Raw genomic sequence first — 27,938 nt, 5'->3', positions numbered from 1 at the left:
TGGAAACTGGCGCTTGCGATGCCTTCCCGGGTCCGTACATACTCGGTGCGCACTCCGTACAGACCCGCAGATGCCGCGATTTCTGGGCCAATCTCTCGGTCCTGCTCCATCTTGGCTGTTGGAAGCTCATTTTACAGTACTGCCCAACACCGGTGCAGTTTTGTCAGGGAGGGAACTGATTAGTTCTGTCTCTCTATTGTTCATAGCCTTAGGAACAGGAGAAGGTTCTGGACATAGGAACAGGAGAAAGCCATTCAGTCCCTCGTGCCTGTTCCACCATTCAATGAGATCATGGCCGATCTGTATCCTAACTCCATATACCTGCCTTGCCTCCCTTAATATCCTTGGCTGGCAAAAATCTATTGATGTCAGATTTTAAATGATTTATTATTATTTTTAGATCTTGGCTAATCTCTCTCTTAACCCCATTTACCCGCCTTGGTTCCATAACCCTGAAAACCCTTACTCAACAAAATCAACCTCGGTTTTGAAATTTTCAATTGATCACCGCCCCCCCCCCCACCCAGCCTCAACAGCTTTTTACGGGATAATGTTCCAGATTTCCACCACCCTGTGTGTGAAGAAGTGCTTCCTGACATCACCCCTGAACGTCCTGGCTCTTGAGACTTCTTGCAGAGGAGTTCTCCCCGGTGTCCTGGGGCCAAAACCTATCCCTCAATAATCATCATTAAAACGGATGATCTGGGTCATTATCACATCGCTGTTTGTGGGAGCTTGCTGTGCGCAAATTGGCTGTAGCATTTCCTACATTACAACAGTGACTGCATTTCAAAAAATAAGTACTTCATTGGCTGTAAAGAGCTTTGGGACGTCCGGTGGTCATAAAAGTTGCTATACAAATGTACGTCGTTCTTTCCCTAATTCTGTTATGCCCCTTGTTCTGGACTCTCCCAACAGAGGAATAGTTTCTCTGTATCTAACCTATCAATTTCTTTAATCATCTTAAGCACCAAATGCCTTCAAAAATTGAACTGTGTGCTGTGAGTCAAGTTGAACTTGATTGCTGTACTTCGTGTCTCTTGCAAAGAATTGCATCAAATGTACAGCACAGAAACAGGTCATTCAGCACAACAGGTCCGTACCGGTGTTTATGCTCCACACGAGCCTCCTCCCACCCTCCTTCATCTTCAGAGTGTCAAAGATGGGAGTTATGCTAATCTGATCTTTTCCAAAAGCACTGGTAATTAAGACTACGATTGTACTAACACATTCATGTCTCTAGGCCCCATGAATAACTTGGTATGGGGATCTATGAAGATGATTGCAGCCATCTATTTCAGCACCTGGCAGAGTACTGTAACTGTTGAAATGTTTCTTCTATCTGTTTTTATGGTGCATCTGTTTTCGATCGCCTCGATGAGTCGGAGAGGAATTTTCCCAGATTTTTTCTCCCTAAATTGGCCTGCGTTTTTTATCTGGTTTCCTCTCCCAGGAGATCACGTGACTCCGGTTGGGGTGGAGTGTAGAATGTTTCAGTATAAGGGGTGTTGCAGTTGTGTGAGGTGGACTGGTTGGGCTGGGTGCTCTTTGCCTTTCTGTCATTGTTCATAGGTTTAGATGTAACCTTTAGGGCTGCTGACCGAGGGCCGTGCGGCTCTTTTTCGGCCGGCACGGACACGATGGGCCGAAATGGCCTCCTGCACTTTAAATTTCTATGTTACTTAAAATTGTTAGCGGAAGGTATTTCTGAGAATTATTTTTGTTCCGCCCTCTTAGACACTGAGCTGAGAACAATCTGAAGAGGTGAAATAGTTTGCCGTCAGATTACAGGATATGCCCCTTTATTACAGTAGGGACTCCAAATATTCCGAGTTTTGTCTTGCAATTAAATTTGTGAAATCCTTGTGGAAATCTTGCTGGCAGGGCCACAATGTAACATTTGCAAAAATTATAGCTCATTGTTAGTTACTATAATCATTTGGGAACTTTTAACATCTGTCTTCATCCATATGGTTACCACATTAACTGAGTTCAGAACTTTCTGAGGAGCTTGCAGAGTGGTGTTCTGTCATGGTAAGTCTGTAATGTGTCTTCTGTTTCTGCACCCACCACCCCTGTGCTCGCTCACCTGCATTGGCACCTGGTCCAGCACCGCCTCAAATTTAAAATTCTCATCCTTGTGTTCAAATCCTTCCACAGCCTCGCCCCTCCCTATCTCTGTAACCCCCTCCAGCTCAGAACCCTCCCTCTCTCTGTAACCTCCAGCTCTACAACTCTCCCTATCTCCGTAACCACCTCCAGCTCTACAACCCTCCCTCTCTCTCTAACCTCCTCCAGACCTACAACCCTCCCTATCTCTGTAACCTCCTCCAGCCCTACAACCCTCCCTCTCTCTGTAACCTCTAGCCCTACAACTCTTCCTATCTCCGTAACCTCTTTCAGCCCAACAACCCTCCCGAGATCTCTGTTACCTCCTCCTGCCCTGCAACTCTCCCTATCTCCGTAACCACCTCCAGCTCTACAACCCTCCCTCTCTCTGTAACCTCTAGCCCTACAACCCTCCCTATCTCTAACCTCCTACAACCCTTCCTATCTCTGTAACCTCCTCCAGCCCTACAACCCTCCCTATCTCTGTAACCTCCTCCAGCAATACAACCCTCCCTATCTCTGTAACCTCCTCCAGCCCTACAACCCTCCCTATCTGGTGCCAGGGTCAAGGATGTCACTGAGCGGCTGCAGGGGAGAGGGTGAGCAGCAAGAGATGGTGGTTCATATCGGTACCAATGACATAGGTAGACAGAAGGATGAGGTCCCGCAGACAGAATTTAGGGAGCAAGGAGAGAGATTCAAAAGCAGGACCTCAAAGGTAGCAATCTCCGGATTACTCCCGGTACCACGAGCTGTTGAGTACAGAAATAGGAGGATAGAGCAAATGAATGCGTGGCTGGAGCGATGGTGCAGGAGGGAGAGATTTAGATTCCTGAGGCATTGAGACCGTTTCTGGGGGAGGTGGGACCTGTACAAGCCAGACGGGTTGCACCTCAACAGAACCGGGGCCAATATCCTTGCCGGGGTGGGGTGGAGGGGTTGCTAGTGCTGTTTAGGAGGGTTTAAACTAGCTTGGCAGGGGGCAGTGAACCTGAGAATAGATTCTGTAAGGAAGGAAGCAAAGCTGAAATTGAAAAGCAAAAATGTGGAAAGTGAATTTGAAGGACAGAGGAAACAAGGGTTAGGAAGTAGTCAATAAGGAGGTCTGGCTAAATGGTATATACTTTAATGCAAGGAGTATAGCGAATAAAGCAGATGAGCTGAGAGCACAGGTATACACTTGGGAGTATGATATTATAGCTATTACAGAGACATGGCTAAAAGAGGGGCAGGTATGGCAGCTCAACATTCCTGGTTACAGGATTTTCAGACAGGATAGAGGGGGGGTTAAAAAAGGAATGGGGGGGTTGCGGTATTGATTAAAGAAATTATTGCAGCTGTGAGGAGGGATGATATTGGAAGGATCATCAAACAAGGCCATATGGGTCGAATTGAAAAATAAAAAAGGGACGATCACACTGCTGGGTGTGTACTATAGACCCCCAAACAGTGAGGGAATTAGAAGAGCAAATATATATGCAAATTTCTGAACTATAGGGCAGTAATAGTAGGGGGTTTCAATTATTCTAATATTAACTGGGACAAAATTAGTGTGAAGGGTATAGAGGGTGCTGAATTCCTAAAAGGCATTCAAGAGAACTTTTTTAGCCAGTATGATTTAACTGGTTAATTTTGTTTCCAACCAAAAGAGTTGTAGCAAGCCCAACACGAGAGGGGGCGGTTCTGGATTTAGTTTTAGGGAATGAAGCTGGGCAGGTGGAAGGGGTATCAGTGGGAAAGTATTTAGGTGCTAGTTGCCATCATTTAGTTAGATTAGGGGTAGTTATGGAAAAGGCCAACGATAGACCAGGAATAAAAGTTCTAAATTTTGGGAAAAGCCAATTTTGCTAAGCTGAGAGGTGATTTAGCCAAGGTGGACTGGAAACAGCTGCTTGAAGGTAAATCCATGTCAGAGCAGTGGGAGACATTCAAGGAGGACATCTGGAGGGATCAGGCCAAATATGTGTCCTTAAAGAAAAAGGGAGGGACGAACAAATCTTGAGCCCAGCCCCTCGGATGTCTAGGGACATACAGGGTAGGATAAAGTAAAACATGGAGGCTTATGGAAGATACCGAGGGCTAAGTACAGCAGAATCTCTAGAGGAGTACAGAAAGTGCAGGGGTGCAACTAAAAAGGAAATTAGGAAAGCAAAGAGAGCATGAAAAATTCTTGGCAAGTAAAATCAAGGAAAACCCAAAGATGTTTTATAAATATATTAGGAGCAAGAGGATAACTAAAGAAAGGGTAGGGCCATGAGGGTAATCTGTGTGTGGAGGTGGAAGATGTGGGTATGGTTCTTAATGAATACTTTGGCGTCTGTTTTCACAAAAGAGAGGGGCAATGCAGACATTGCTATCGAGGAGGAGTGTGAAATATTAGATGAAATAAATATAGTGAGAAGAGGTATTAAGGGGTTTAGCAGCTTTGAAAGTTGATAAGTCCCCAGGCCTGGATGAAATGTATCCCAGGCTGTTAAGCGAAGCAAAAGAGGATATAGCAGAGGCTCTGACCATCATTTTCTAATCCTCTCTGGCTTCAGGTATGGTGCCAGAGGACTGGAGGACTGCTAACATGGTACCTTTGTTTAAGGGAGAAAAGGATAGACCGAGTAATTACAGGCCAGTCACCCTAACCTCAGTGGTGGGAAAATTATTGGAAAAAATCCTGAAGGACAGGATAAATCTTCATTTAAAAAGACAAGGATTAATCAAGGACAGTCAGCACGGATTTGTTAAGGGAAGGTCGTGTCTGACTAACTTGATTGAATTTTTCGAGGAGGTAACCAGGAGGATCGATGAGGGTAGTGCGTACGATGCAGTGTATATGGATTTTAGCAAAGCTTTTGATAAGGTCCCACATGGCAGAATGGAATCCAGGTCAAAGTGACAAGTTGGATCCAAAATTGGCTCAGAGGCAGGAAGCAAAGGGTAATGATTGATGGATGTTTTTGTGACTGGAAGGATATTTCCAGTGGGGTTCCGCAGGGCTCAGTACTGGGTCCCTTGCTTTTTGTTGTATACATCAATGATCTCAACTTGAAAATAGGGGTTATAATATAGAAGTTTGTAGATGATACTAAAATCGTCTGTGTTTGATAATGATGAAGAAAGTTGTAGACTGCAGGAAGGTATCAATCAACAAGTCAGGTGGGCAGAACAGTGACAAATGGAATTCAATCTGGAGAAGTGTGAGGTAATGCATTTGGGGAGGGCTAACAAGGGAAGGGAATACACATTAAATGGTAGGGCACTGAGAAGTGTAGAGGAACAAAGGGACCTTGGAGTGCAGGTCCACAGATCCCTGAAGGTAGCAGGCCAGGTAGATAAGGTGGTTAAGAAGGCATACAGAATGCTTGACTTTATTTGCCGAGGCATAGAATACAAAAGCAGGGGGGGTTATGCTTGAATTTGATAAAACACTGGTTAGGCCACAGCTGGAGTACTGCATGCAGTCCTGGTCATCGCATTACAGGAAGGATGTGATTGCACTGGAGAGGATACAGAGGAGATTTACGGGAATGTTGCCAGGAGTGGAGAATTTTAGTTATGAGCACAGATTGGATAGGCTGGGTTTGTTTTCATTGGAACAGAGGAGGCTGAGGAGATACCTCATTGAGGTGTATAAAATTATGAGGGGCCTAGATATAATGGCTAGAGAGGCCTATTTCCCTTAGCAGAGGGGTCAACAACCAGGGGGCATAAATTTAAAGTAATGGGAGGTTTAGAGAGGATTTGAGGGGAGATTTCTTCACCCAGAGGGTGGTGGGGGTCTGGAACTCACTGCCTGAAAGGGTGGTAAGGCAGAAATCTTCACCACATTTAAAAAAAATACTTGGATGGGCACCTGAAGTGCCGTAACCGGCAGGGCTGCGGACCACAAGCTGGAAAGCGGGATTAGGCTGGATGGGTCGAAATGGCCTCCTTCCGTGCTGTAAACTTCTGTGATTCTATGAATCTATCTCTCTAACATCCTCCAGTCCTACAACCCTCCCTATCTCTGTAACCTCCTCCAGCCCTACAACCCTCCCTATCTATGTAACCTCCTCCAGCCCTACAACCCTCCCTATTTCTGTAATGTCCTCCAGCCCTACAACCCTCCCTATCTCTGTAACCTCCTCCAGCCCTACCACCCTCCCTATCTCTGTAACCTCCTACAGCCCTACAACCCTCCCTATCTCTGTAACTTCCTCCAGCCCTACACCCCTCCCTATCTCTAACCTCCTACAGCCCTACAACCTTCCCTCTCTCTGTAACCTCCTCCAGCCCTCCTATCTCTGTAACCTCCTCCAGCCCTACAACCCTCCCTATCTCTGTAACCTCCTCCAGCCCTACACCCCTCCCTATCTCTGTAACCTCCTACAGCCCTACAACCCTCCCTCTCTCTCTAACCTCCTCCAGCCCTACAACCCTCCCTATCTCTGTAACCTCCTACAGCCCTCTGAGATCTGTGTTCCTCCAATTGCGCACCTCTTGTGCAACCCTGATTTTCATCGCTCCACCATTCAACTGCCTGGGCCCTAAGCTCTGGAATTCCCTGCGTAAACCTCTCTACCTCTCTCTCCTCCTTTAAGACGCTCCTTAAAACCTACTTCTTTGACCAAGCTTGTGGTCACCTGTACCAGTATCAGTGTAAAACCTTTGACCGATTATGCTCCAATGAAGTGCCTTGGGAGCTTTTACTGCATTAAAGATGCTATATAAACGGGCGGTGTTGATGTAATTTCTGTGTCGCTCCATGTAGTGACACTGTGTGTGTGTGGGGATTGGTTGTGACTGTTGTGTTTTTGGCCAGGTGGTGAATTCACTCGTCGAGCGGAGGTGACCTTTGCACCTGGTAATGAGAAGCTTGCCATCAACCAGCAGTTCAGCGGGATCGATGAGCATAACCACCTCACCATCGCCACCACCTTGGAAGGCAGAGTCCCTGAAATTTCGCAAGAGTCAACTGTGCATATAGAGCCCTACAACGAGCTGTACCACTACTCCGGCTCTGGTAAGTAAGCGGAGCAGCACGTCACCATTCTTTGTTTGGATGTGTTTACTGAACGATGCTGATGAACATTGAGCTGATTACAGCCAAGTGAAGAGTGATTGGAAGTCAGTCAGCGGGTGGAAAGGAACAGAAAAGTCCACATTTTTGGGCGTCAACTCTTTGTCAGTTCCCGTTCTACAGAAGGGTCATCTCCTGAAATACCAACCTATCCTTTCCTTTTCATGTGTTGCCAGTGTTGTCTGTCTTTATTACCGATGCGAGCGAGGCAGGAACATTAATCAGTGAATCCGAAGGGTTTAGATAGAGTAAGAGATGTGTCACACCCATGGCGGCTCGAATCCAACCTCTCGATACTTGGCATGACCCACATTCAGCGGGGGATATTTGGGCAGGCCGGGTATACGTTTGGTATAGGTTTCACCTGGTGTTTGGGCGTACATTTCTGGGACAGCTGTATTGTCAGCTGCAGGCTGCTGGAGAAATGGTGGAGACATTTTTCCTTTTCCTTTCTGCAAGGCCGGGAGATGTAGGAGTTCTCCTCCTTCCCCCCCCCGCCCCCGCCCCAGACAACCTCAACCCCCCCCCCCCCCCCCCCCAACACTACTGTGGGCCCCTACCTGACCCCTCTGGCCAATTCTCCTCCGATACCCACCTCCCAGGACTTTTCGGCGGGACCCAAATTCGAGCTCCCCACATTGGGTGAGCTGGAGGGGCCGACAGGTCTCCAATACTTGCTCGCCTCCAAGACTAAAATGGGGGCCGATAGCAATTTCCGGTAACTGCGGATTCTGGTGTCACCAACCCTCCAGCATTGTCCTGGGGTCTCCAGGAATTAAAGATTAATTTCCAGGACTCTGCTGGGAGCAAAACCCGGGTGATAAATCGTAGGGGGCCTTTTGAGGGGAAAAAAGCTGTGATTTCCCCCCCCACCACCCCCCCCCCCTGCCTTTTTGTTATAAAAATCTTGGAGACGGGATTAAAAAGTTGCTTTGTTTGACAATCCCGCATTATCCGATTGGGTGATTAAGACTCTTTGCTTTCCAACGGGCGTGGGAAGGAGGTGTGCTACGACAATGAACGTTACAACAGCAGCATCACTTACATGGATATTAAATTGAAAAGGGGAAAGAGCAGGGGAGTGGGACTGATCGGAGAGCTCTTTGAGATCTGGCACAGGCACGATGGCCTCCTTCTGTGCTGTACGAGCATTAGAAAACATTGATTGTTGCTTCTTAAATAACGGTGCTTGTTCAGAAGATGAATCTCCCTGTAACTTTCCAGTGCACTTATCATATTTCTCACCTTTGCTTGTTTCATAATGACTTTGAATGTTGTTCTCCTTCCCCACAGCTCCCTGAAGTGCTTCCTGACATCACCCCTGAACGGCCTAGCTCTAACTTTTAAGGTTATGTCCCCTTGTTCTGGACTCCCCCCACCGGAGGAAATAGTTTTTCTCTCTCTACCCTATTAACTCCTTTAATCATCTTAAACGCAGTCTCATTGTGATTGTAGATACTGTGGTGCTTTGTGTTATGTGCCTCTGATGAGACCTACCTTTGCTGCAGGGCACGATGGAAGTTGACCTCTTGGGGAGGAGGGGTGGAAGTCCTTGAAGTTTCTTTTCTTCTTTCCCGTCCAAAAAACACACAGCGTTTGGTGGATTTCTGACGACCCATGGCCCATCAGTATGTTAAAACTGCCCAGAGCGCCATGCAAAACTTTTAAATTGCTCCCAGCTTTCTCCTAATGCAACTGTTTAGTTTTTTTAAAATATAGAATCCTGGGAGGATTACACGGGATATACGGCACAGAAACAGGCCATTCGGCCCAACCAGTCCATGTCGGCGTTTATGCTCCACTCGAGCCTCCTCCCGTCTTTCCTCATCTAACTCTATCAGCATAACCCTCTATTCCCTTCTCCCTCCTATGCTTGTCTAGCCGCCCCTTAAATGCATCGATACTATTCGCTTCAATCACTCCCTGTGGCAGCGAGCTCCACATTCTCACCGCTCTCTGGGTAAAGAAGTTTCTTCTGAATTCCCTATTTGATTTCTCGGTGATTATTTTATATTGATGGCCTCTAGTTATGCTCTTCCCCAAAAGTGGAAACACTCTGTCTGCATCCACTCTATCAAAACCTTTCATCATTTCATCATTTTAATAAGTTCTATTAGGTCACTCCTCGGCTTCTCTTTTCAAGAGAAAAGAAACCCAGCCTGTTCATCCTTTCCTGATAGGTATAACCTCACATTTCTGCTCATCCTTGTAAATCTTTTCCGCACTCTCTCCAGTTCCTCTCTCACCTTTTTATAATACGGTGACCAGAAATTCACATAGTTTCCCAAGTGATGATGTGAGCAGTCTCTTGAATTAATATTTCTGTACCATTAACATTGGGTTTGTTTCCTTGTTGACTCAGCTAGTTAAGTCACTGGGTAACTGAGCCATGCAGAAGCAGGTTCCCTCTTGCTCTCCAGCTGATTTCTGCTGAGGCATCAATTAATTCTCGGGATGTGGGCGTCACTTGCAAGGCCAACATTTACTGTCCATTCCTAGTTGCCGCCACCTTGAACCGCTGCAGTCCGTGTGGTGAAGGGGCTCCCACAGTGCTGTTAGGGAGGGAGTTCCAGGATTGTGACCCAGCGACGATGAAGGAATGACCGATTTACGTCCACGTCGGGATGGTGTGTGACTGGGAGGGGAACTTGGAGGTGGTGGTGTTCCCATGCGCCTGCTGCCCTTGTCCTTCTAGGTGGTAGAGGTGGCAGGTTTGGGAGATGCTGTCGAAGAAGCCTTGGCGAGTTGTTGCAGTGCATCTTGTAGATGGTACACACTGCAGCGCCAGAGGTGGGCCGGCTGCCGATCAAGTGGTCTGTTTTGTCCTGGATGGTGTTGAGTTTCTTGAGTGTTATTCTAGCTACACCCATCCAGGCAAGTAGGGAGTATTCCATCATGTTTGAACTAAGAAGTGACCAGGGAAAAAAATATCCAGGGCTCTTTCTCCTGATAGTGATGTCGTTTGAGGAAAAAAGGGACAGCCTGCTAAATGCGAGCTCTGCACATGCAAACTTGCAGAAAGGTACACGAGTTCCCTTTCTCTGTCAGCCATGGGTCGGTTGGTAGCACTGTCGCCTCTGAGTTCAAGTCCCTCTCCAGAGACTTGAGCACAAAATCCAGGCTGACACTCCCAGTGTAGTGCTGAGGGAGCGCTGCACTGCCGGAGGTGCCGTCTTTCGGATGAGACGTTCAACCACGTTTAGAGGCCAGATGACATCTGGCCTCTCGGGTGGACGTAAAAGATCCCACGGCACGAATCGAAGAAGAGCTGCAGATTTAACCCGGTGTCCTGGCCAATATTTATCCCTTAACCAAAATTATTTGGTCGTTTATCTCATTGCTGTTTGTGGAATCTTGCTGTGCGCAGATTGGCAGTTGCATTTCTTACAAAAACAACACTTCACTTCATTGGCTGTAGGGAGCTTTGGGTCATCCGGAGGTAGTGAAAGGCACAATACCTAAATCCAAGTTCTTTTTTATTAACAATGTAGTTCATTTCTAGCAAAGATCCCAAGCGCTGAGAATGACTGGGTTTTATTTTTTTCTTCCTTCAGCGATCGTGTCCTCTTCGAACATCCAGTACACGGTGGAATTTCCTGGTGGAACGTCACGGAGCTATTCCTTCCAGTTGAAGCAGACCATAAGCTTCCAGGGCTGTCTCCATGGTGACAACGTGCGACTGGTACCCGCCACTCAGCAGCTGTCCGTGGATCGTAGCTTCGTCCTGTACGATAAAAACGAACAGATACTGCGATACGCAATGAGCAACAAGATTGGGCCAGTCCAAGGTATCTGTCTGTAGTCTTTAACAAGACAAGTCCATGTTAGAAAGGAGCTACGCGCGAGATGCTCGGTGACCTGGGGCTGTTGGCCATTTAGCAGGGTCGCGATGGAATACTTGCCTTCGAGGGGCTCCAGTGAGGCAAGATCATTTTATGCGCTTACGACCGTGGAGTTGAGGTGTTCACTTAATAGGTGGTTTATAAACGTCTTCTGATCTTGATTATCTGCTCTAATAGTGTCATCAAGAGCTAAGTTTTTTTTACATTTTAGAAATAGTTCATCCTGGTACTTATAATGACATAGAATGCACAGCACTGAAACAGGCCATTCGACCCAACTTGTAATGCCTCCCTCCTCTCACCCTCTCAGCTTATCAAACAATTAGCCAAACTCAAGGTGGCTAAATCACCAGGCTCTGTTGGCATACACACTAGGCTATTTCATAGAATGACACAGAATGTACAGCATGGAAACAGACCATTCGGCTCATTGAAACAAGTCTGCTTGCCCTGACTTCCCTCACTTCTGAAGGCAATGACCCCTTTGGCTACAGTTTCTCAGGCACCATCACTCTTCAAGACTGAGTCCAGGCCATGAGTGTTTAACTATTGAACCATGAATGGCATCACATCCAATCTTGCCTGACCTCTAACCTTGTTCGCTTCCAGTAGGGTCACTGGATGGCAATCTGGAATTGCAGTCTTGGCTGTCTTTGCTCTCTCTCTCTCCGCCCCCCCCCCCTCCCCCCTCCCCCCTCCCCAAAACTCATTTAACCTCTCTTCCCCGCCCACCCCCCCCCACCCCCGGCTAAAGTTCAGAGTCCCTGGAGAAGTACCTGCCTCGGATATCTCTGCTTGGCACACTTGGAGCACTGTGAACCGTTCTGGTCTCCATATTATAGAAAGGATCTAGAGGCACTGAAAGTGCAAAAATAATTCACAAGGATGATCCCAGAACTGAGAGCTTATAACTATCGGGAAAGACTGAACAGGCTGGAAATGAGCAGGCTGAGGGGGTGACTTGATCGAGATTTGACAGACTAGATGCAGAGAAAATGTTTCCACGTGAGGGGGAGGGAGGGAGGGGAGGAGACCAAAACTGGGAAATATGAGATGATCACTAATAAATTTAACCAGGAACTCAAGAGAAACTTCTTTACCCAGAGAATGGGGAAAACGTGGAACTCGCGAGTAAGGGGGAGGGTTCCGGTGAGCGGAAATTTAAAAAGTCAAAGAATAAGGAGAAGGCAATAGAGCAGGGTGGCACTGGGAGAAATGAAAACCAGAACGTGCCAGGAAGGGACAGAATGTATAAAGGTGAATTAGAAATTGGGTTCAAAGCAGGAAAAAAAATTTAAAGTTCTTTACCTGAATGAACACAGCATTCGTAACAAAATAGATGAGTTGACGGCCCAAATAGATACAAATGGGTATGATCTGATCGCCATTACAGAGACGTGGTTGCAAGGTGATCAGGACTGGGAGCTATATATTCAGGGGTATTTGACAATTCGGGAGGACAGACAGAAAGGAAAAGGAGGTGGGGTAGCTCTGTTAATAAAGGATGAGATCAGTGCGTTAGTGAGAAATGATATTGGCTCAGAAGATCAAGATGTTGAATCAGTTTGGGTGGAGACAAGGAATAATAAAGGGAAAAAGTCACCGGTGGGTGTAGTCTATAGGCCCCCTAACAGTAGCTACATTGTTGGACAGAGTATAAATCAAGAAATAATGGAGGCTTGTAATAAAGGAATAGCAATAATCATGGACGATTTTAACCTTCATATTGATTGGACAAAGCAAATTGGTCAGGGTAGCCTTGAGGATAGAGTGTATTCGGGATAGTTTCCTTGAACAGTATGTTGCGAAACTAACCAGGGAGCAGGTTATCTTAAATCTGGTACTGTGTAATGAGGCAGGATGAACCATCTCCTAGTGAAGGATCCTCTAGGAATGAGTGACCATAATATGGTTGAATTTCAAATTCAGTTGGAGGGTGAGAAAGCTGGAGCTCAAACCAGTGTCCTGAGCTTAAATAAAGGAGACTACAAAGATATGAGGGCAGAGTTAGCTAAAGTGGACTGGGAAAATAGATTAAAATATGGGACGGTTGATGAGCAGTGGCAGACATTTAAGGAGATATTTCATAACTCTCAACAAAAATATATCCCAATGAGAAGGGATAACTATCCGTGGCTAACTAAGGAAATAAGGGATGGTATCAATTTGAAAACCAGGGCATACAAAGTGGCCAAAATTAGTGGGAGGCCAGAGGATTGGGAAACCTTTTAAAAGCCAGCAAAGAATGATTAAAAAAAATAAGAGAGGGAAGGTAGATTAAGAAAGTAAGCTAGCACGAAATATAAAAACAGATAGTAAGAGTTTCAACAGGTACTTAAAAAGGAAAAGAGTGGCTAAAGTAAATGTTGGTCCCTTAGAGGATGAGACTGGGGAATTAATAATGGAGAACAGGGAAATGGCAGAGACTTGGAACAAATATTTTGTATCAGTCTTCATGGTAGAAGACACTAAAAACATCCCAATAGTGGATAATCAAGGGGCTATGGGGAGGGAGGAACTTAATACAAATCACTATCACTTAGGAAATAGTACTCTGTAAAATATTGGGACTAAAGTTGGATAAGTCCCCTGGACCTGATGGCTTGCGTCCGAGTATCTTAAAAGAAGTGGCTGCAGAGATAGTGAATGCATTGGTTGTAATCTACCAAAATTCCCTGAATTCTGGGGAGGGCCCAGCAGATTGGAAAACCGCAAATGTAACGCCCCTATTTTTTAAAAAAAGGAAGCAGACAGAAAGCAGGAAACTATAGACCAGTTAGCCTAACATCTGTTGTTGGGAAAATACTGGAGTCCATTATTAAGGAAGCAGCAGCAGGACATTTGGAAAAGCAAAATTCAATCAAGTAGAGTCAACATGGTTTTATGAAAGGGAAATCACGTTTGACAAATTTGCTGGAGTTCTTACGAGGATGTAATGAGCAGAGTGGATAAGGGGGTACCAGTGGGTGTGGTGTATTTGAATTTCCAGAAGGCATTTGTTAAGTTGCCACATAAAAGGTTACTGCACAAGATAAAAGCTTACGGGGTTGGGGGTAATATATTAGCATGGATAAAAGATTGGTTAACTAACAGAAAACAGAGAGTCGCGATAAATGGGTCATTTTCCAGTTGGCAAATGGTAACTAGTGAGGTGCGGCAGGAATCAGTGCTGGGGCCATCTATATTAATGTCTTAGATGAAGGGACCAAGTAATGTAGCCAAGTTTGCTGATGATATAAAGATGGGTGGGAGAGCAAATTGTGAGGAATACACAAGAAATCTGCAAAGGGATATAGACAGGCTAAGTGAGTGGGCAAACATTTGGCAGATGGAGTATAATGTGGGAAAATGTGAGGATATCCACTTTGGCAGAAAAAAATAGAAATACATAATTTAAATGGAAAGAAATTGCAAAGTGCTTCAGTACAGAGGGACCTGGGGGTCCTTGTGCATGAAACACACAAAGTGAGTATGCAGGCACAGCAAATAATCAGGAAGGCAAATGGAATGTTGGCCTTTATTGCAAGGGGGATAGAGTATAAATGCAGAGAAGTCCTGCTACAACTGTACAGGGTATTGGTGAGGCCACACCTAGAGTACTGCGTACAGTTTTGGTCTCCGTATTTAAAGAAGGATACACTTCCATTGAAGGCTGTTCAGAGAAGGTTCACTAGGTTGATTCAGGAGATGAGGGGGTTGACATATGAAGATAGGTTGAGTAGGTTGGGCCTATACACATTGGAGTTCAGAAGAATGAGAGGTGATCTTATCGAAACATATAAGATAATGAGGGAGCTTGACAAGGTGGATGCAGAGAGGATATTTCCACTCATAGGGGAAACTAAAATAAGAACATAACATAAGAACATAAGAATTAGGAACAGGAGTAGGCCATCTAGCCCCTCGAGCCTTCTCCGCCATTCAAAAAGATCATGGCTGATCTGGCCGTGGACTCAGCTCCACTTACCCGCCCGCTCCCCATAACCCTTAATTCCCTTATTGGTTAAAAATCTATCTATCTGTGATTTGAATACATTCAATGAGCTAGCCTCAACTGCTTCCTTGGGTAGGGAATTCCACAGATTCACAACCCTCTGGGAGAAGAAATTCCTTCTCAACTCGGTTTTAAATTGTCTCCCCGTATTTTGAGGCTGTGCCCCTGAGTTCTAGTCTCCCCGACCAGTGGAAACAACCTTTCTGCCTCTATCTTGTCTATCCCTTTCATTATTTTAAATGTTTCCATAAGATCACCCCTCATCCTTCTGAACTCCAACAAGTAAAGACCCAGTCTACTCAATCTAGCATCATAAGGTAACCCCCCTCATCTCCGGAATCAGCCGAGTGAATCGTCTCTGTACCCGCTCCAAGGCTAGTATATCCTTCCTTAAGTAAGGTGACCAAAACTGCACGCAGTACTCCAGGTGCGGCCTCACCAATACCCTGTACAGTTACAGCAGGACCTCCCTGCTTTTGTACTCCATCCCTCTCGCAATGAAGGCCAACTTTCCATTCGCCTTCCTGATTACCTACTGCACCTGCAAACTAACTTTTTGGGATTCATGCACAAGGACCCCCAGGTCCCTCTGCACCGCAGCATGTTGTAATTTCTCCCCATTCAAATAATATTCCCTTTTACTGTTTTTTTTTTTTTCCAAGGTGGATGACCTCACATTTTCCGACATTGTATTCCATCTGCCAAACCTTAGCCCATTCGCTTAACCTATCTAAACCTCTTTGCAGCCTCTCTGTGTCCTCTACACAACCCGCTTTCCCTCTAATCTTTGTGTCATCTGCAAATTGTGTTACACTACACTCTGTCCCCTCTTCCAGGTCATCTATGTATATTGTAAACAGTTGTGGTCCCAGCACCGATCCCTGTGGCACACCACTAACCACCGATTTCCAACCCGAAAAGGACCCATTTATCCCGACTCTCTGCTTTCTGTTCGCCAGCCAATTCTGTATCCATGGTAATACATTTCCTCTGACTCCGCGTACCTTTATCTTCTGCAGTAACCTTTTGTGTGGCACCTTATCAAATGCCTTTTGGAAATCCAAATATACCACATCCATCGGTACACCTCTATCCACCATGCTCGTTATATCCTCAAAGAATTCCAGTAAATTAGTTAAACATGATTTCCCCTTCATGAATCCATGTTGTGTCTGCTTGATTGCACTATTCCTATCTAGATGTCCCGCTATTTCTTCCTTAATGATAGCTTCAAGCATTTTCCTCACTACAGATGTTAAACTAACCGGCCTATAGTTCCCTGCCTTTTGTCTGCCCCCTTTTTTTACAGAGGCGTTACATTAGCTGCTTTCCAATCCGCTGGTACCTCCCCAGAGTCCAGAGAATTTTGGTAGATTATAACCAATGCATCTGCTATAACTTCCGCCATCTCTTTTAATACCCTGGAATGCATTTCATCAGGACCAGGGAACTTGTCTATCTTGAGTCTCATTAGCCTGTCCAGCACTACCTCTCTAGTGATAGTGATTGTCTCAAGGTCCTCCCTTCCCACATTTCCGTGACCAGCAATTTTTGGCATGGTTTTTGTGTCTTCCATTGTGAAGACCGAAGCAAAATAATTGTTTAGGGTCTCAGCCATTTCTACATTTCCCATTATTAAATCCCCCTTCTCATCTTCTAAGGGACCAACATTTACTTTAGTCACTCTCTTCTGTTTTATATATCGGTAAAAGCTTTTACTATCTGTTTTTGTGTTTTGCGCAAGTTTACTTTCATAATCTATCTTTCCTTTATTGCTTTCTTAGTCATTCTTTGCTATCGTTTAAAATTTTTCCAATCTTCTAGTTTCCCATTAACCTTGGCCACCTTATACGCATTGTTTTTTAATTTGATACTCTCCTTTATTTCCTTGGTTATCCACGGCTGGTTATCCCTTCTCTTACCGCCCTTCTTTTTCACTGGAATATATTTTGTTGAGCATTATGAAAGAGCTCCATAAAAGTCCTCCACTGTTCCTTGATTGTGCCACCAACTAGATGAGGAGGAATTTCTTCTGAGGGTTGTAAATCTGTGGAATTTTCTGCCCCAGAGAGCTGTGGAGGCTGGGTCATTGAATATATTTAAGGTGGAGATAAGACAGATTTTTGGGCGATAAGGGAGTAAAGGGTTATGGGGAGAGGGCAGGGAAGTGGAACTGAGTCCATGATCAGATCAGTCATGATCTTATTGAATGGCGGAGCAGGTTCGAGGGACCAAATGGCCTAATCCTGCTCCTATTGTGTTCTTATGCTAGCACAGGGAGTGGTAGATTCGAATAGCACGGATGCTTAAAGGGAAAACTAGTTGGGTACATGAGGGAGAAAGGAATAGAACGATATGTTGATGGGGTTAGATGAAGTAGGGAGAGAGGAGATTGGTGTGGAATATGAACACTGGCATGGACCAGTTGGGCCAAATGGCCTGTTTCTGTGCTGTGACTTGTGCAGTACACCAGGGATGCACATGCTGTACTGTTGGCAGTAATCTTTGTTCTGCCATTCAATGGCACAATGAGTTGGGTACAAATGTGGTCTCCGTATATTTGTGTGGATAGGCAGGCTTAAAAAAATAAATGTCAATTGTATGAGTCAGGAAGTTTGTTGTAGATATTTAGATAACTGACTCTTGAAAATAAGAGATTTCTGTTTATCGGCATCCACCTCTCCGTGACCCCAAACCGACGCAACCAATTAACTCTGGAACTCGTGAGCAGTTTACATTCCTAGTAAAATGCCAATGAATGGCTTGCACTCTCTGTAGACTCATACTGGGCCATTTGTGTTAGTGCTGGATATTGCAGTCTAATTGACCATGTGTCTTGCTTAAAAAAAAAGGGGGGTGCCTTTGCCCAACTATGTCAGTTCCTGGTATGAATTCATTTCCAGCACCAAGTCGGGAGTAGATTCTGTTGTCCCAGAGGGTGCAGAGATTTCCAGAGCTACTGTTTTACAGAAGGTTCTTCATATCAGAGCACAAACTTTAACTGCTGTAGGTTCGAACTAGTCAGCGTTCAATTTAAGATCTCCATTTTATGAACGTTGCCATTGCTGCTTGGCCTGTAGCAACCTTGGCTGGAATGAATGTGCAGACATGGGAGTGAGGGCCAGCTACAGCCTGGTTATGACACCCTGACGGAAGGTGCTTTTGCACTTAGCACAATTTTTGTTTAAAATTAAAGACTTGCATTTATACAGCGCCTTCCATGGCCTCTGGACGTACCAAACGCTTTACAACCAATGAAGTAGTTTTGAAGTATAGTCGCTGTTATAGTGTAGGAAAATGCAGTAGCCAATTTGCACACCGCAAGGTCTAAAAAGACACTTCAAAAGTTCTTCATTTGTGGGAGCTTGCAGTGCGCAATTGCCAGCCACGTTTCCTATTTTACTAAAGTGACGGCACTTCAAAATGGCACAGGAAGTTCAGGTGGAAGTTGTTCCTGTTCCTTGCGCATCTTTAAAACACTTCCCCTCCCTCCCCAAGTTTCCTTGTGCTTGGTGAGCCTCATTTGCATATGTCAGAGTGAGAGCCAATGGCGTAGCAGCTGCAAGTTTCCTTGGTTGGGGGGGGGGGGGGAGGGTTTAAAAGGGGATCAGCGCTTTGAGGATTTATAGTTAACATGTAGATTTAATGTATTCCTCCCACTGATCTTATCCTCATTGTCGTCTTGTTCAAGAATAATGGACAACTCAAAACTGTTTTTCCTCATCATCATCATAGGCGGTCCCTCGAAGCGAGGATGGCTTGCTTCCGCGCCAAAAAGGATGAGTTCACAGGTGTTTCAATGAAAGACCTAATATTCCCGATCCCGAACTACATGTTGAAGGGTGGAAGATGCCTGTGCGTGGATTTTTTTAACATGGGGTGACTGTTGCACACCAGCCACCACCAGGGCTTGACAGAGCTAGGTCTTGGTCCCAGGATTAACCAGGGCGACTGGAGACCTGCTCTGCTGCACGGACCTAGTGCGCGCACACATCGCAGTGTGGGCTGGCCCGTGCTGCCCCTGGGCCCACGCCTCTTCTGGGCCCCGATCACATCCCTCTACAATCTCTCGCCGCTCCTTCGCCCCGACCTCGCCGCTCCTGCTGTACCTGCCCACAATCCAGTCACCGACCTGGGCCTATTGGTAGTGAAGAGTTGGCAACAAGGCTGTCCTAACAGTGTGAAGGAGGCAAACTCTGTGTCAGCCATGGCTCAGTGTGTAGCACTCTCACCTCTGAGTCAGAAGGACGTGGGTTCAAGTCCCACTCCTGACCCTTGAGCACACAATCCAGGCTGACACACCAGTGGAGTACTAAAGGAGTGCTGCACTGCCGGAGGTGCCGTCTTTTGGATGCGACGTTAAACCGAGGCCCCGTCTGTCTCTTGGGTGGATTCCATGGCACTATTTTGAAGAAGAGCAGGGGAGTTCTCCCTGGTATGCTGGACAATATTTATCCTTCGAGCAGCATCAGATTATCTGATCATTATCACATTGCTGTTAATGGGACCTTGCTGTGCATAAATTGGCTGTCACGTTTCCTACATTACAACAGGGACTAAATTTTTTTTTAAAGTACTTAATTGGCTGTAAAACTCTTTGGGATGTCCTGAGATTGGAAAAGGAACGATATAAATGCATCTTTCTTTTGTAGGATAAAGAGTCTGTGCAACAAGGTTTGCATTTAAAGCTAAAATTTTAATTCTTCTTTTCATTAAATTGATTCATGCAAAATGCTAGCTCTCTTCTGTTCCAATAATTGCTGTGAGCTTCGCTTCTGCATAAGACAAGCTTGCTTTACATGCTGTGAACAGCCTTTTCTTATTCCACAGCATGTTTTGTAACAAGCATGTAAACCTTGTAAGAGGCAGTTGTTGGACGCGAGTCATTAAGGGGCCCAGGGTGGGTTTCTCTGCAAAGTTGCCCTGAGGGAGGAGAGGGCTTTTATGGTCAGTCATTGAGGAAAAGGAAGTGTTTTTTTTAAACTTTTTGTTGAGAACAATTAGGTTAGAATTTGGGTTATCCTAAATTACATTTTGCTAGTAAATTGCAGGGGTTCAAACAAAATGTAGTAAAGAAGCTCGGTTATTTGTGGAGAACCCAGAGATATTTCTGCAGTTGTGGGTTCATTCACATCTTTGTGGGGTGGAGAACAGCTTGGCTGCATTTCAACAAAGTGAACGTTGGTGCTCTCTGAAAGGAGCGAGTAACAGAAATGATGAATTGGTCTACGCACTGTTGCTGTCTCTCAGTCCAACCTGAGACTCAACATTAAGGTTGAGTTTTCTGGGCTTGGACAAGGTTGTAACAACTTGAATTGCAACCCGTGATGTTGACATGCATTTATATCGCGCCTTTCAGGATCACCGGACGTCTCAAAGCGCTTTACAACCAGTGACGTACTTTTGGAGTGTAGTCACTATTGTACTGTGGAAAACGCAGCAACCAACTTGCGCACAGCAAGCTCCCACAAACAGCAATGTGATGATGATCAGATAATCTCTTTTTTTGTTATGTTGATTGAGGGATAAATATTGGCCAGGACACCAGGGATAACTCCCCTGCTCTTCGAAATAGTGCCATGGGATCTTTTATGTCCACTTGAGAGGGCAGACAGGGCCTCGGTTTAACATCTCATCTGAAAGTGTATCCAACAGTGCGCCGCTCCCTCGGCACCGCCCCTCCGACAGTGCGGGGCTCCCTCGGCACCGCCCCTCCGACAGTGCGCCGCTCCCTCGGCACCGCCCCTCCGACAGTGCGGCGCACCCTCGGCACCGCCCCTCCGACAGTGCGGGGCTCCCTCGGCACCGCCCCTCCGACAGTGCGGCGCACCCTCGGCACCGCCCCTCCGACAGTGCGGGGCTCCCTCGGCACCGCCCCTCCGAAAGTGCGGGGCTCCCTCGGCACCGCCCCTCCGACAGTGCGGGGCTCCCTCGGCACCGCCCCTCCGACAGTGCGGCGCTCCCTCGGCACCGCCCCTCCGACAGTGCGGCGCACCCTCGGCACCGCCCCTCCGACAGTGCGGCGCTCCCTCGGCACCGCCCCTCCGACAGTGCGGCGCACCCTCGGCACCGCCCCTCCGACAGTGCGCCGCTCCCTCGGCACCGCCCCTCCGACAGTGCGGCGCTCCCTCGGCACCGCCCCTCCGACAGTGCGGCGCTCCCTCGGCACCGCCCCTCCGACAGTGCGGCGCTCCCTCGGCACCGCCCCTCCGACAGTGCGGCGCACCCTCGGCACCGCCCCTCCGACAGTGCGGCGCTCCCTCGGCACCGCCCCTCCGACAGTGCGGCGCTCCCTCGGCACCGCCCCTCCGACAGTGCGGCGCTCCCTCGGCACCGCCCCTCCGACAGTGCGGCGCTCCCTCGGCACCGCCCCTCCGACAGTGCGCCGCTCCCTCGGCACCGCCCCTCCGACAGTGCGGCGCTCCCTCGGCACCGCCCCTCCGACAGTGCGGCGCTCCCTCGGCACTGCCCCTCCGACAGTGCGGCGCTCCCTCGGCACCGCCCCTCCGACAGTGCGGCGCTCCCTCGGCACCGCCCCTCCGACAGTGCGGCGCTCCCTCGGCACCGCCCCTCCGACAGTGCGCCGCACCCTCGGCACCGCCCCTCCGACAGTGCGGCGCTCCCTCGGCACCGCCCCTCCGACAGTGCGGCGCTCCCTCGGCACCGCCCCTCCGACAGTGCGGCGCTCCCTCGGCACCGCCCCTCCGACAGTGCGGCGCTCCCTCGGCACCGCCCCTCCGACAGTGCGCCGCACCCTCGGCACCGCCCCTCCGACAGTGCGGCGCTCCCTCGGCACCACACTTAAGGTTGTTATTGGGTTTGCTATGAAAATCGAAGCTTCCTGCACGCTTGTGGGCAGAAGAAACGTTTGAAGGATTCCCTCAAAGCCTCCCTGATAAAGTGCAACATCCCCACCGACACCTGGGAGTCCCTGGCCCAAGACCGCCCGAAGTGGAGGAAGAGCATCCGGGAGGGCGCTGAGCACCTCGAGTCTCGTCGCCGAGAGCGTGCAGAAACCAGCGCAGGCAGAGGAAGGAGCGTGCGGCAAAACAGTCCCACCCTCCCCCTTCCCTCAACCACTGTCTGTCCCACCTGTGACAGAGACTGTAATTCCCGTATTGGACTGTTCAGCCACCTGAGAACTCACTTTCAGAGTGGAAGCAAGTCTTCCTCGATTCCGAGGGACTGCCTATGATGATGGATGGAGCGAGGCCCGATTGGTAATTTTCCCAAGCTATGTTCTCTGCTTGAATACATGCCAAGTGTGCTGAGCCTCGTTCAGTGCCCTCTTGGACTATCTACTCGGACAAAGTCTAGAGCTGGAGAATCTATGCATTCCCTTGCTGCTGTTGATCTTGTAATAATCTGCAGCTGTAACCTTAAAAAGTACAAAAACAAGGAAGTTACGCTAAACCTTTATAAAACACTGGCCCCAGCTGGAGTATTGTGTCTAATTCTGGGCACCACACTTTAGGAAGGATGTGAAGGCCTTGGGAAGGGTGCAGAGGAGACTTGCCAGAGTCGTACCGTGGCTGAAAGGACTTGTGTGGAGAGACGAGAGAAGCTGAGGTTGTTCTCCTTAGACCAGCGAAGGAGATTTAATAGAGGTGTTCAAAATGAAGAGTGATTTTGATAGATATAAGGTCATTGGTAAAAGAACTAGGGGGAGAGGAGAACTTTGTTTTACGCAGCGAGTTGTGATCTGGAATGCTCTGCCTGAAAGTGTGGTGGAAGCAGATTAAATAGTAACTTTCAATGGATAGATACTTGAAAATGAAAAAAAAATTGCAAGTGTTTGGGGAAAGAGCACGGGAGTGGAATTAATTGGATATTCTTTCAAAGATGTCACGATAGGCTGAGTGGCCTCCTGTGCCCCATGATCCTATGAATTGGCAGCTTCTGCCCTTTCAGTCGAACTGGAGCAGTTTAAAGTTAACCTCATTAAATATGGATAAATACTTTAATACAAAACTAGAGCTGATTTGAAAACGGAGGTGTGGTCGCCTGCAATCTGTATTGACAAGTGATGTGCCAAGAATCTGTGTGTGGTTCAGATCTGCTGAAGCAGTGCTGAGGGAGGCTGATCACTTCGTTTTATGTATGCATATAAAATCTGGTCTGCTTCATCTGACTGCAAGAATGTCGCTGGAGATTTAATTGAAGAAACCAGTGATTTATTTCAGAGTACCACAGATTGCTTAATGGAGTTAACGTAACGAGATATCTAAAATCCTGTTTTTCCACAGTTCTGTATTGTTGTTGTCCTTTGTTTCAGCTTCACCTGTTAACCTAGCGCTCTGGCTTTCTGAGTCAGAAGCTTGTGGGTTCAGCTACATTCACCACTTGAGCTCAACAGCCGGGCTAACGGCGCAGCCCTGGACAACGTGGACCGCTTTCCATACCTCGGGAGCCTATTATCAGCAAGGGCAGGCATTGACAACGAGGTTCAACACCGCCTCCAGTGCACCAGCGCAGCCTTCGGCCGCCTGAGGAGGAGAGTGTTCGGAGATCAGGACCTCAAATCTAGCATCAATCTCATGGTCTACAGGGCTGTAGTGATACCCGCCCTCCTGTATGGCTCAGACACGTGGATCATGTGCAGTAGACACCTCAAATCGCTGGAGAAATACCACCAGCGATGTCTCTGCAAGATCCTGCAAATCCCCTGGGAGGACAGACACACCGTCAGCATTCTCAATCAGGCCAACATCCCAAGTATCAAAGCACTGACCACACTCAACCAGCTTCGTTGGGTGGGTCACATTGTTCGTATGCCGGACACAAGACTCCCAAAGCAAGCGCTCTACTCGGAACTCATACATGGCAAGCAAGCCCCAGGTGGGCAGAGGAAACGTTTCAAGTCACCCTCAAAGCCTCCCTGATAAAATGCAACATCCCCACCAACACCTGGGAGTCCTTGGCCAAAGACCACCCTAAGTGGAGGAAGAGCATCCGAAAGGGCACTGAGCACCTCTAGTCTCGTCGCCTAGAGCATGCAGAAACCAAGCAGGAGGTGGGTGGGGTGGCTTGACCCATCCACCTCCACGGAGGTGTGTGGGGGACCTGACCCATCCACCTCCATGGCACGAACCTGGTATTGCAGTACTTCCAGGAACGGTGCAGTGGCTCTAGGCCTTTTGGCTAAGAGCATTGGCGCAGAGTGATCCTTGGCGTGTGCAAGGTGACCTCTGGCGTTTGTGATTTGACAAAGAATTGGAACGATTGGCTACGAATTTCAAAAAAAAAAATGCAGAAACCAAGCACAGCAGAAGGAGCGTGCGGCAAACCAGTCCCACCCACCCCTTCCTCCAATGACTGTCTGTCCCACCTGTGACAGAGACTGTAATTCCCGTATTGGACTGTTCAGTCACCTGAGAACTCACTTTTGGTAAGTCCCTCATGATTTCGAGGGACTGCCTATGATGATGAAGATGAGTGCAATACAGTACTGAGGGAGTGCTGCTTTGTCAGAGGTACTGACCCAGGGAACTACAGAGCAGAGAGTTAGTCATGCAGCATGCAGTGTGGGTAAAGTTATGGAAACCCTTATTAAAGATACGATCATGGAGAATCTGGATAGAAATAAAATATAGCCAATATGGGTTCATGAAGAGGCAGTCTTGTGAATGCAACTTACTGGTTTTCTTTGAGGATGTGACGAGGAGCTTGATGGGGTAAAGCAGTGTGTGTGGATTTCAGTTAGGTCTTTGATACAGTTCCTCTGGAAAGACTGGTACTGAAAATACAGCAGGAATCGGTGGAAATGTTTTAGCATGGCTTCGTAATATGTTGACTGAGGGTAGTGGTACAGGGACCGTCATTAGGCGGGGAGATTAATTTTCTGTTTCTGATACCTAGAGGAATATGGCTTATGATGATGCCTTTAATTTTTGGCAGACTGCAATTGGAAATTGAATGCTCTTTCGCCCAGATTTTCCAGTAACTGATTTAGCAACCTGTTCAACAGCGTGGAGGCCCCGACCTGTGAGAGACCTTCAGCGGCAGGTCGGGGCCATAAAAGGAGCGGTGAGTGGCAGCCATGGGCAGCGTGGAGGCATGCCACGGCAAGGTATAGCGCGAGCTGGTGCAGGAGAGCAACGGCAGCGAAGAGTGACGTCATCAAGGTCCAGGCCGGTGATTGGAGCGTGGGCAGATACATCAGGAGGGGCGAAGGAGCATCGAAAGAATGTACAGGGATGTGATCGGGGCCCAGGAGAGGTGAGAGTTCGGGGCCCAGAAGAGGCGAGGGCCCAGGGGCAGCACGGGCCCAGCCCACACTGCGATATGTGAGCGCACTAGGTCTGTGCAGCAGAGCTGGTCTCCAGTCGTCCTGGTTAACCCTTGCCACTGGACCAAGACCTAGCTCTATCGAGCCCATGTGGTGGTTGGTGTGCAACGGCCACCACACGTTAAAAAAAATCCACGCACAGGCATCTTCCACCCTTCAGGATGTAGTTCAGGACCTGGAATATTAGGTCCTTCATTGAAACACCTGTGAACTCATCCCTTTTTGGCATGGAAGCAAGTCATCCTCGTTTCGAGGGACTACCTATGATGATGATTTCTGGGACGCTCTGTTCCAAAGGTGCTGTTATATTTTTAGGCTTTTACCTCCGATACTTTCACCAGCATCAAAGAGCACTCACTCCCTGGATTGCGTTTTAGCTGCCTGATAGTTAGTTAATTACAGTGAGCCTCAGGGCCAAACACAGACACTGGTAATTGGTTTACTGGATAGGTCCCATGACTTCAGAAAGCAGACGAGCAGACACTCCTGGGCCTAACAAAGGTTTATTAAACAATAAATGGATAAGCAAGCAGTGGCACGGAGAAATTGAGTCACTCTTACCCGCTTGTCCTTTTGAGCGCTCAAATCTTCAGGAGGATTGTTGACTTGGAGCAAGTCAGCCTGAGTTACACTTTCAAAATCCTTCAAAGATAGATTGCAATAAAATAAATTTAAAATGTATCACAAGAAGCTCCCACAAACAGCAGTGTGATCTGTTTTAGTGATGTTGATTAAGGGATAAATATTGGCCAGGACAACGGGAAGAACTTCCCTGCTCTTCTTCAAAATAGTATCCATGGTCTCTTGAACACTTAGTTCAACTTAACTCTCTTTATTTGGGAGATCTCAGACAGCTATGTGGAGCTTAAGATGGCATTCCTTCACAGACAGGTATGGAGAGAAAGCAGGAAAGGGGTACTGAGGTGAAGGATCAGCCATGATCTTATTGAATGGTGTTGCAGGCTCGAAGGGCCGAATGGCCTACTCCTGCAACTATTTTCTGTTTCTCTGTTTCACTCTCTCAATACAGCCTATACTTCCTAGCTAGAGGGCGCTATACATTATCTCGTTACACCTTTCTTTTCATAAGCAACAAAAATGAATTAACATTAGCTTCAATATAAAAGGGTAGTTAACTTCTTATGAATACATGTATTAAACAACTACAAGTTTAACAAACAACCACAAAACTCTTGTCTTATTAATTCTTTATCCCAGTGTCCATGATTTCTTATTTCTGTACATAGTGCTCCAATTATTTTGGTGTTGTGTAGATTCTGTTGCTTCGCCTCAAACTGGTTGTTTCAGTGGTGTTTTGTGCACTGCTCGCTATAGTCCCTTTATCAGGGCTCTGAGGGGAATAAGAGGTTATGGGGAGCGGGCAGGGAAGTGGACCTGAGTCCATGATCAGATCAGCCATGATCGTATTAAATGGCGGGGCAGGCTCGAGAGGCCATATGACCTACTCCTGCTCCTATTTCTTCTGTTATTATGTAAATATCAGGCAACATATCCCTGTTTTCACGTGTTGTCGTTGAAGTGCTGTTTCACGTGTTAGTTGGCTCTGTTGGCAGCGGATCGTCTGTGAGCGTCACTGAGATCTCTGGAGTTTCGATGACTGTCTCAGCGCTCTTTCTCAGATGTTTCCCATTTCTGCGATACGGCCTTCTGTAAGGACCTGATATGAACGAATGCCGACTTGTTTCTGAACCTGAGCCTTTTGCCACTCTTTGCCGTCTGGCGTTTGTTTGAGTCTCACTGTTTCTCCTTCCTGCAGTGTAGGAAGTGCTGTGGCACCTCTGCTGTAGTAGTGTGCTTGTTTGGCATGGTTCCTTTCTTTATTGATGATTCTTGGTTTGAGTAGTTCGTTTGCGATTGGGATGTTTGTCTTTGTGTGGCGACCGAGCAAAGGTTGTGCTGGTGTGTTTCGCCAGATGAGAAGGTTCATGTAGAAGTCGCCACTTGTTTTTTGATTAACCGTTTTGCGAGCTTAACCACGTTCTCAACCTTTCCGTCACTTTGTGGATATTCTGGTGAGCTTGTTGCGTGAGCGAATCCATATTCTGTGGCAAAGTTTGTGAACTGTTATGGGTTGAAGAGAGGTCCATTGTCGATTGAACCTTGTCTGGAATACCGTGGCTAGAGAAGTGTTGCTTGAGGTGTTTGATGATGGCAGTGGCATCTTTCTTTCCATGCAGATTGTCTGTCTCGAAACAGTCCGAGTGGTTGTCCACTGTGCATAAGTAGTCTTTGCCATCGAGTGTGAATATGTCACAACCAATCTTTTCCCACAGTCTCTGAGGGAGGTTGTGACTTCTCAATGGTTCTTTTGGTTGGCTCGATTGATAGGTGTTACATGTTTCACACTTTGAAACATAGCCTTTTATGTCACTGTTCAGTCCTGGCCAGTAAACTGATTCACTCGCACGTCAAAGAGTGCTCTCGACGCCAGTGTGAGCAGCTTGTAGTCGCTGACGATTGTTGGATCTCGGGGACTTTGGTGTGACACAGCGATAGCCTTTGAAGACTATGCCATCCTGTGTTGTGAGTTCGTCACAAACTTTGAAGTATGCATGCGTTTCAGGCGGGCATTCATGTGTGGTTTCTGGCCATCCTGTTGTGATTTGTTTGTATGACCAGTTGTAGTGTGGAGTC

General features: G+C 47.3%; 1 protein-coding gene across 1 annotated transcript in view; it reads left to right on the top strand.

Annotated features, from left to right (window-relative positions):
• Window positions 1–27,938, top strand: part of nid1a (nidogen 1a) — a 121,728-nt gene that overhangs the window by 32,039 nt on the left and 61,751 nt on the right. The window contains exons 7-8 of the mRNA XM_070884666.1: window positions 6,902–7,102; window positions 10,714–10,947. Of these exons, the coding sequence (XP_070740767.1) occupies window positions 6,902–7,102; window positions 10,714–10,947 (435 nt within the window). The remainder of the gene's footprint in view (window positions 1–6,901; window positions 7,103–10,713; window positions 10,948–27,938) is intronic.

The sequence above is a fragment of the Pristiophorus japonicus genome, chromosome 7 (assembly GCF_044704955.1).
Source record: "Pristiophorus japonicus isolate sPriJap1 chromosome 7, sPriJap1.hap1, whole genome shotgun sequence".
Classification (NCBI taxonomy): Eukaryota; Metazoa; Chordata; class Chondrichthyes; family Pristiophoridae; genus Pristiophorus; species Pristiophorus japonicus.
Note: the sequence above shows the minus strand (reverse complement) of the source record. Positions and strands in the feature narration are given on the sequence as shown.